Genomic DNA, 10,911 nt, shown 5'->3' with positions numbered 1-10,911 from the left:
GAGGTATTGAGGCAAAAACCGGGTTTATAACGTGAATGGTCGGCGGTGCAACGAAAGGAGGAGCGCCAGAGTTTGCTCGAAAAGGAAACGCTCCTTTTACGCGCCCTTCTCTGAAAGTGCGTCCTAATAACTTACTGGCACTAAAATTACTAAGCACTTGTGGCTTTGCTGTCACTTTGCCAGACGTTACAGAAAGAACGAGTACTACTGCAAGGAGAAGGTCTCTTATCCTCTCTGGCCAGTCTGTCAGTTTACTGCAGACAAGTACAACCGGTCGCTAGGAGCTCTCTGTGAATACTTCTAAATTGCTCGTCAGAGGCAGTGAAGAAAATTTGAGACAAACTTAATATACATCTATAAAACAATCTGGCTAGAAGCTGTGAAGTCTGAAAGGAATAATCTATGGGTTATATGGAATCTAAATTTATATCAGATGTGACTACAATTAAAATTACAAAAAGGTGATGTCTTAAAATTTATGTAAAGTCAGTTAATATATAAAATTACAACTGAAATATCAAAAATCACATACAATACCTCTGTAGCAGTAACTTGGCCCATTAAGGGTCTGGAGGATCCCTACTACTTGTTTCTGTGTAACTTAGTCACACAGTTCTATAATAAATGGCAGTTCTTCTGGCCAGTTTATCGCTAAATGTCTATGGAGATTCTCAGTCATCCAGGTCATGGTTGTCGCAAAGGTGCTTTTTCAAGAGGCAGCTGGACTTTCTGGTTTTTCTTTGAAGATGTTGGCCAATTTGTTTTTCATGAGAAGTAACTTTTTTTCCAAAAAAAGTTAGGCACTTCAAATACTACAAAAGCTGTGGAGGTGTTCCTTGTAAAGCTTATTCTAATGAAAAGGTCCATATAGAGGTAATTGTTTTCTAGTTCTCAGAAATACAGTTCAAAACTTGGTAATGTCAGAATATTAGAAAGTTACCTTTGTATTCAGATATTGAACACACTTGTTTTGCTTTTGAAAGCTCTTTATTTGTTCTGAAACCATTTGTAACTGCAGGAATCACTTGTATAGTTTTTAAAGTTATAACTTATTGACTTCATAGAGCAGGAAGATCTTCCCTTTTAGTGCAAATAAAAATTTTAAATAGGGGGCGTGCATAAGCGCACCAATGTGCCTACCATCCCTGTCCTATTGTTTCTTTTTTTTCTTATTCGTATCCATTTCATGTTTTAATAACCATGTTTATACTTATACCTGTTATCTAATAATCGCTTGACAAAATAAAATAAATAAATTTTAAAAATTATGTATAGCAAAACATACCTGCTTTTTTAGTTGGATATCAAAGCAGGTGATAGTTCGTGATTGGCCTTTTCTGAGCTTGGAAGCTAAATGACTGGATACATTTAGTTTTTGAACGGGAAACTATGAGGGAATTCCAGGGCTAGGCTGGAAAGTCAAAAACATCCTAGAAAAAGACAATAGCAAATGCATCTATATTGTTCCCACTCAAAATATAAACATGCCCAAGGAGTTACCAGGAGTTAGTACTGTAAGGACAGGTTGTTTCAGACTACATATGGGAGAAAACAGTTCTGTTCAGTAATATTTTTATACCTTCCTTTTAAATATTATTATGAATCCGAGAAGAAACAGGAAGTATGGGCTGGCCGTGTCTACATGTATGCATTTGGAGATGGCAAGAGTAGTATCCACTATGGGTGAAGCAGAACATTTATTTTGGATCTGAAATAAACATATGTTTCAGATTTTCTTTACAGCCATTCCAGATTGGCTGTGATTTGGCAGAAACAAAATGTGGAAATAGGGGATAATTTAATGGGCAAGCTGGGGTAGGCTGATATATATTGCCATCACTCTAGCCTCCCACTCCCAGCAGATGCCTACACTGAATATCACACTGGCTAGTCTTTCCTAGCATCTTCTTTCATTATAGTATATCCCCTATCTGTTATAAAACAGTAACATTCTATATTATTGCATACCAGGTATTAAAAGCATAGAAACAGTAAAAAATGGCAATCCTTTTTGTAGTGTAATCTTAGAAAATTAATAGCCTTTGGGACTACAGCTCAGAATAACTTCAGAAATTCTTGTAACAAATTTTCATTTCCTCTTTCTTCAAAGAAAGATAGCTTCAGTTCTCCACATTATTATCTAGAAATCATTGAGCAATCATTAGTCAAATGACAGAGGTTTGCTATTTTTTAAAGATCACAGAGGTCAATAGCTAGCTTTCTTGGACAGTCACAAAGCTAGAACTGTTCAACATACCAAGCCATAAACTAGTTAACCAACTTAGCTTTATGGTCCAGTATGAATTACAACCCTCCCCAAATGAGGTGAGTAACCATGGTTCAATTAATAGTGTTATTTAAACATCACCATTGTGAAAAAGAACTTAGTATGATTATCTACCTATGTGTGTACACACAGCATTCACCCTGGCCTAGATTAAAATGCAGTTCTCTCTACTTTGATCTTTCACACTAAGCTGCATTTTTAAAAAAGAATGATTTTGGAAGGAAGGAAGGATCATTTGTCTTACATAATTTTACACAAGGAATTTGGTGAGAGATAATTTATATTCTTTACATATATCTATAGATTTACAAACTTGTCTACTTTGCTACTACCTGAGGACCATGTAAATGCTACTATCAACAATTATTTTGTTGCAACAGTAGCAACAGCTTTAATTGAAAATGCCTCTTCTTGAAAAAAAATGGCTCTATTCTCCAAATCCTCTTTGTAAGACAATTGCTATGAATCAATTGTTTTCCTTTCTTTGGTTGCAAAGGCAATGTGTGAAGGAAAAGAGATTGCTACATAAAGAAAATTGACCTCAGGCTTTACTGTTGTTTAAAAATACTGTATATATTTTGTAACAAAGATAGAATTGAGAGCAGGGCATAACCGAGGATGAAAAATGAATAACTTTTAAAATGCTGTTCAATTCAGCTCCGAGGATTTCTTAACTGGGGGCAATGTTGGTTGGGACACTGGAATCTACAGGTGAAACTCGAAAAAGTAGAATATCGTGGAAAAGTTCATTTATTTCAGTAATGCAACTTAAAAGGTGAACCTAATATATGAGATAGACTCATTACATGCAAAGCAAAATAGTTCAAGCCGTGATTTGTCATAATTGTGATGATCATGGCTTACAGCTCATGAAAATCCCAACTCCACAATCTCAGAAAATTAGAATATTGTGAAAAGGTTCAATATTCTAGGCTCAAAGTGTCCCAATCTAATCAGCTAATTAAGCCATAACACCTGCAAAGGGTTCCTGAGCCTTTAAATGGTCTCTCAGTCTGGTTCAGTAGGAATCACAATCATGGGAAAGACAGCTGACCTGACAGTTGTGCAGAAAACCATCATTGACACCCTCCATAAGGAGGGAAAGCCTCAAAAGGTAATTGCAAAAGAAGTTGGATGTTCCCAAAGTGCTGTATCAAAGCACATTAATAGAAAGTTATGTGGAAGGGGAAAGTGTGGAAGAAAAAGGTGCATAAGCAGCAGGGATGACTGCAGCCTGGAGAGGATTGTCAGGAAAAGGCCATTCAAAAGTGTTGGGGACTTTCACGAGGAGTGGACTGAGGCTGGAGTCAGTGCATCAAGAGCCACCACACACGGATCCTGGATATGGGCTTCAAATGTCGTATTCCTCTTGTCAAGCCACTCCTGATCAACAAACAACGTCAGAAGCATCTTACCTGGGCTAAAGAAAAACAAAACTGGTCTGTTGCTGAGTGGTCCAAAGTCCTCTTTTCTGATGAGCAACTTTTGCATCTCCTTTGGAAACCAAGGACCCAGAGTCTGGAGGAAGAATGGAGAGGCACACACTGCAAGATGCTTGAAGTCCAGTGTGAAGTTTCTACAGTCTGTGTTGATTTGGGGAGCCATGTCATTGCTGGTGTTGGTCCACTGTGCTTCATTAAGTCCAGGGTCAACGCAGCCGTCTACCAGGAGATTTTGGAGCACTTCATGCTTCCTTCCACAGACAAGCTTTATGGGAATGCTGACTTGATTTTCCAGCAGGACTTGGCACCTGCCCATACTGCCAAAAGCACCAAAACCAGGTTCAATGACCGTGGGATTACTGTGCTTGATTGGCCAGCAAACTCACCTGACCTGAACTACATAGAGAATCTATGGGGCATTGCCAAGAGAAAGATGAAAGACATGAGACCGAACAATGCAGAAGAGCTGAAGGCCGCTATTGAAGCATCCTGGTCTTCCATAACACCTCAGCAGTGCCACAGGCTGATAGCTTCCTTGCCACGCCACATTGAGGCAGTAATTGCTGCAAAAGGGGCCCAAACTAAGTTCTGAGTACATATGCATGCTTCTGCTTTTCAGAGGTCTGATATTGTTCTGTGTACAAACCTTGTTTTATTGATTGCATATAATATTCTACCCTGTTTCTCCAACAATACGGCCTCCCCCAATAGGAAGTCCCAGCATGTTTTATAGGCATGAAATGAAATTAAGCCCCTCCCCCCAAATTAAGGCCTGTATTAAAACATGCAAAATGGGGGAATGGTGGGGGGCTTGCCATTAGGAAGTACTTTTGTTGCACACCTGGACATGGTGCTGCCTGCGTTGACCCTGATACGAAGTGCCCCACCAACGCTGAGGTCAACATCCAAGCCGTCGCCGCCCGCCCGAAGATCACCGTCAAAGTCACCCTCAAAAGACAGCCTAGCCATTTTTTCGGGGCTCAAAAAGAAATAAGACCCGGCCTTATTATATGAGAAACACGGTAATTTTCTGAGATTGTGGATTTGGGGTTTTCATGAGCTGTAAGCCATCATCATCACAATTATGACAAATCACGGCTTGAACTCTTGTTTGCATGTAATGAGTCTATCTCATATGTTAGTTTCATCTTTTAAGTTGCATTACAGAAATAAATGAATTTTTTCACGATATTCTAATTTTTCAAGTTTCATTGTATGTACCCTCAACAATATCTGGATAGTTTCCCACTGTTGTTAATTTTTATTATTTTTGTGAACAGCTCTGCTAACTGGGTAGTAGAACTCCTAACATTACATTCTTCTTTAAAACCTTGTTAAGAAAAGAGACGATGGCCATTTTTATTTCCATACAGAACATAGGAGTCTTAGCACTTGAGAATATGTAAATCTAAATCACAACACCTTTAGAAGTTAACTATTATTGCTGTTCCTCTTTGAACCTGTAATAAAATAGTTAAGAATATTTCTGGACTTTAAAGTTGCCACTGCAACAATTCCAAAATCTTAAGATTACTCCCAAAGGTTAGGGCATAAAAATTTGCATGGGTTACTGCTATGCAATTTCACATAGTCAGGGTTTTAGATGAATCATGCAGTGCTTTACTTGCTAGGCTGCAGCTGTGGGTCAAGTGGGAAGCCTGGTATCTAGGTTTTTATCCACTGTTTTAAAATAGGTTTCAATATTTAACGTAAAAATCACAGAATGAAACATGTTAACTTCTATATTAATATTGCATATGATCTCTAGCTGATTATCTTTTGCCTCTAACCCTGGATAAGTGCCATATCCCACTCCAATATTCTCATCCTAATTACATTACGTACATGATAAAGGGACAAAAGGAAGTGTCCATCTATGTATCTGTAAACTGCATTTCAGCCATTCTTTATTGCTACAGATTGTTTCATTTTGGTTTCCCAAATTAATTGACTACAGTTTTTTGGAGGACCCTGCATGGCAACTTCGCCATGCAGCAAGCAGGACAATCAAGAGCTTCTGGAGGCACAGCTAAAGTCCTCCATTCCCCAGTGCTTTGGTCTAACATATATGCTTGCCGATTGATAGAATACTCCTCTGGACGTTTTTCACCTGGACAAATAAGTCCACCACATACAAACACTTTGTTATTCCCAATAGAACACACTGCATGTGACAGATCCAAACTATAGTTATGTGGCAGCAGAGGCACAAGGCTTGAGGTTTTGCTAACTTTAACCTTCTGCAGATTTATTTCCATGCTCTCTTTGTGGCTCTGTATACTCAAAATGTTCTCATGTGGGAAAGACAACAAGGGCTTATGGTTGAACTGAATGGGAAAAGTGATATACTGGACTACATTCCGGGTCTCGGTGTCAAAGCAGTCCAGCACACCTACTCGTGAGAAGCGCCCATTTACCAGACATCTCCCTGTCACAATGTAAATAGTCTTGTCTCCCTTGGTGATCAGTGCAGTTGCGTCCATAGGTATACTCATCTTCCCAGCAAGAGTCCATTTCTCTTTGCCTTCATCGTACTTGTAGATACTGGAAATGTACCTTCTTGGGGCTGTGCTACCTCCTATAGAATACACTGCGCCTCCACAAGTCACCATGCTATGGAAAACAAGACCAACTGGCAGATCTGGAAGTTTGATCCATGTGTTGGTATCCATATCATACTTCCAGGCAGTCTTCAGCCCAGAGATCTGCTCAGTGGTTCCTCCAGAGACATAAATGAATTTCCCCAGTGAGGCTGCACTGAGTGCGGCTGCTCTGTAAGGCATTTCTGTGAGTTTCATCCAGATATTCTCTCCTATTACATATGCAAACACCTCATTGTTGAATTTGCCCTGTTCTTTTTGTCCCCCTAAGATTACTACTGAGTCCACTAGTGCCCCCTTCCTTTGTTGAAGCATCAAACTTTGAGGACTTCCATGTTTACGTTCACTCAACACAGCTTCTATCCGGGACAGAGGTCCAGTGTGGTCTGCAAAGAGCAACACTTCCCGACAGGCTGCAAGTAGTGTCTTGGTAGAAACTGCTGTTAAACGTATATAGCCAAAGCACTTTTTAAAATGCTTCTCCCTTTCATTCTTTTTATATTTTATCCACTGAAGGAGACCGAGAAAGATCTGATCTTCGTTTTGCACGTGAAGATTCTCCTCTTTAAGCAATTTGCTGAGGACGTGATAAGGGCATTGCATAAATTCTGATATGCCCTGAGGCCCTACCCAATAATGAAAATTGTCTCGTATCCCATCATAGGCAGCATTCCTTATGTCCTTCAGGTCATATGTAGTGGCTACCAGAATGTACTGGAGGCAGTTCTCCGTTTTGAGGGACCGGAGGAGGAAATCAGAGCAGTGACTTCTTAAAGTTTGGGAACTGAAGTACTTGGCTCCCTTCAGCAGTTCCTCCACATTTTTCTCTGAAATCACAATCCTCCCAGTATAGAAATAATCAAGCAATTCCTCCATTAAGGCCGGGCTCATGAATTTCGCATCAATGATAATATAGAGTTCATCATCTGCTTTCATATCATTGCTGGATATCAAACTCCTTATATGGGAAGACATAGCTGCTAAGACGTTGAGGTGGGCATGGAAGACAGTCTGGTCCACACTGAGAGCCACATCACAAAATTCCTTGTTCTTTCTTTGTTTGTTAAGGGCCTGTACCATAAAACTGTTGTGGTTCTTTTCTGTAAACTGCATCTTCATGTTTTGAGCTGGGTCTGAAGGTTGTCTGAAGTTGAAGATGATGGTAAAAGCCTAGATTCTCTTGGCCTGAAAACCTCACTCTGAGTGCAGTGGAGTGATGTCAGTAGATGTAGATACCAGGTCATAATTACTTGTGACCTATACTGAAAACAGCCTTTTGAAATTTGTAAAAGGTTCTGCGCAGCATTTGGATAATATAGGAATGTTACTTCAGATCCAGTATGGATAAGCTCACTGTTGGTAGCTTCCTAAAGAGGTTGAGCCTTTCCCTTCTCACTATGCAGCTTCAGGAAAATAAGAGCGAACAAGAAGTATAGCAAGGACATGCACTACAGATCAGAGCCTCTTCCTACTTCAGATCTCAATACCGGTCACCTCCAGCTTTGCTACAAAAAGAGAAACAATACTTCTAATCATAGGGTACGTTTCTTACATCACCATTTTCCTCAGTTTGATATTCTTCGGCATGTTTGGATCAGAAACATCACAATTCCCAGTCACTTTGAATGGAAATTTGATTAATTAATCTGCTTTTCCTTTCCCTAAAGGCAAACAGGCAGAAAAAGAAATCAAATAAAAAACAAAACAACTAAAGTAAATTCTGAAAACATCATTCAAATAATTCAAAGAACTTGGCTGCAGAAGTGCTAAATGCAACCCCTTAAGATGTTTTGTGCTTGAGAATAATACAGAAGGCTCCCTTAACTATGTTCTGTACTCGTAGTCAGTATTTGAAGATTAGAAATAAACCTTTATTACAATATTCTCAGTGTATCAGCTCATTTTAATGATCAAGTATTATGTAGAACAGGTACTTTTAAATATTCTTTTCATTTCCAGTGATGATGAATGTAACCATTTATGGCTTCAAAAGGTTTGGACCAACCTTTTCAGTTATTGGTGGAAAACTGGTAATTTTTCAGATTTTCAGCATCAGCATAGTATGGTTGTTATGTTTACTGGATAATACCTACACGCAACATTAGTTGAAATTTCTGAATACTCAAGAAAAAACACACGTAAGCATATTGCACTAGCAGAATCATGGTATTATCTAAAGAAGGTATTGATAACTGTGTCGGGATCTGACTTAACTCAGGAAGGATTGCAGCTGGTGTTCTGGATGCAATATTGTTTGGGTTTGGAAGCTCAGAAGAGAGGGACCGGGTTAAATACTTCGATAAAAGACCAGCAGGAATTCCAGGGCTGTAAGTTAGAATGAGAAGTTTTTAAAAAAAAAATCCCAAGGGTAAACAATTTATTGCACTTTCTACCAGACTTACTCTGGAGAATTTGTATTCACTTCACTTAGTCTAGAACAGCAGATTATTTCTTCACAGGTCAAAAATTGTTTTCTTATCTCACAGTTGCTAAACTGCTCTTTCTAAGAACTCTGACTTTGCATTCTGCAGAGTGTACAATACCCATTCTCAGATGTAAATATCTGCTGACTTGCATCCTAAGTCAGTAATTTCAATAACCTTTCCTTCCTTAGGATTTGCTTTACCCTTTTGTTTTTTTTTACAGGGGTGGGATTCTACAGGTTTGCACTTTTTCGCTAGAACCTGTTGTTAACATTCTAAGCAATTTCTGAGAACTGGTTGTTAGAAGAAATTATTGGCCTAATCCTGTAAGGAAGGCAGGAAGGAAACATTCTGGTGTTGCTTATAGAAACTGCCTCTCCATTAACCCTTATTACATGCTTGGCAGGACTAGACTTCCTGTCTCAGGAACTTCTCTGGAGGGTTTTTTCCTCCTTTGCTGGTACTTTGCTTGTGTTGAGTGACCATTCAAAGTTACAATGGCACTGAAAAAAGTGACTTATGACCATTTTTCACACTTATGACTGTTGCAGCATCCCCACAGTCATGAGAGGCCAGGCGAGGAGATGTGTGCCTCGATGTGAGTGATGTTGAGTTGGCCACCCCCAGCCAATAACATGACCACCAAGCCACGCCCACCCAGTCACATGACCACCAAGCCACACCCACCACCTAAGCCACGCCCACAGAACTGGTTTTTAAAAAATTTGAATCCCACCCCTGGTTTTTTATTTCTTCCAACTCTTTTGCTTCTATTAGCCCTGGTGGTCTTTAGCTCCCCCAGCTATTTTTCATTCATTCCTTCTAAACCAGATTGGTAGTACAACCCTGGAATTCTGCTCTTTTACTAGCAATTAGTCTTACCAACAAATGAACAATTCTTTCAGAGCCTTTTTTTCTGACATATTTTTCCATCAAAACACTAGATTTTAGTCCACAGAATGTTAGTTGTTGTATATTTGCTAAATGTGAATGGTAGTAAATGATTTTATTATTATTTACCGCTATTATTACTTCTAATTTATTAAATTTGCATCCTCAATGCCGTACCTTTTGAATACCACTTCCTAAAATAGACAATTGGAAACATCTGCTTTCAATGCAATATTCTCAATGATGGTTCATTTGAACAGTAAATTATTTTCTTATGTAGGATAAATATTTCTTTAAAAACTCAGAAAATAAATTTGTTTGTTTTACATCTCTTTGTCCTGTTTTGAGTTTCCCTGTAATAATTGCATCATGATTTTTGAACTCCAGTGCTAAAACCTAATTCTGGAACTAAGCCCCATTAAGGTGTGTTTTTCAATGGACCTGCACATAGTTGTTCACAAAGATGATGTTGATTTTTGTGCTAGTACTTGGGGCTTGGCTAGTTGATTTTACCTACCTTCTGGTTTTGCACTTATTAATGACAATGTGGTCTAGAGACATAAATGAGAAAAATATTAATTATGTAAAGCTAAGTTTCATCTGTATAGAGTATTTTGCTACAGAGTTAAATGTACTTGTATAAATGGTTCCTTTTATTCCTTCCTGACCAGGTGGTAGACACACAGCTTGCTTTAATGTTGTTTCTCTGGGACTTTCCTTTTGTTAAGATCTTACACTACTTTGGTTAAAAAAAACACTCATTCTCCAGAACATCTGGAGAATGAGTCAACCACAAAACTGGTCATCCTCCTACGTTGTCAGTTTAACATAAAAGGATTCAAGAAGCTGTGTACAGTGCTGTCTAATTAACAGAGTATAGAGAACAAAAGCTGATCCAAAAGAGAAAGGCAATGTTGGGGAAGAAATGTTAGGGACAAAAATGTATTTCTGTACTAGTTATGTTCACAAACATACCATGCCCTAAACCAGTGACGGCAAACCTTTTTGTTGTGGTGTGCCGAAAGCGTGCACGTGGGTGCCAGCACCCACAATGCAATGCGCCCTGCCCCCCCTGCGCATGCAACACCCCCACCCTGCCCACTTACCTGCACTGTGCATGCAAGTGCCTCCTAGCTGATTTTCGGCCCGTTTGAGGCCATTTTTACCCTCCCGGAGGCTTGAGGGAAGCCCCTGCAGCCTCGGGAGGCCGAAAAACAAGCCTTCCGGAAATACCGGAAGTGCCCCGTTTTCAGTCTCTGGAGGGCCTC

The 10,911-nt window shown here is 39.4% G+C and overlaps 1 protein-coding gene across 1 annotated transcript; it reads right to left on the bottom strand.

Moving 5' to 3' along the window:
• Window positions 1-5,672: 5,672 nt before the first annotated feature.
• On the bottom strand, window positions 5,673-7,448 carry CCIN (calicin). Its single transcript, XM_026672847.2, has one exon. It carries the CDS (start codon window positions 7,446-7,448, stop codon window positions 5,673-5,675), a length of 1,776 nt encoding a protein of 591 aa, XP_026528632.2.
• Window positions 7,449-10,911: the final 3,463 nt, after the last annotated feature.

This window comes from Notechis scutatus, chromosome 2 (genome assembly GCF_049901735.1).
Source record: "Notechis scutatus isolate UNSWTSFEM ecotype Mainland chromosome 2, rNotScu1.2, whole genome shotgun sequence".
Classification (NCBI taxonomy): domain Eukaryota; kingdom Metazoa; phylum Chordata; class Lepidosauria; order Squamata; family Elapidae; genus Notechis; species Notechis scutatus.
This window is presented reverse-complemented; position numbering and strand designations above follow the sequence as displayed.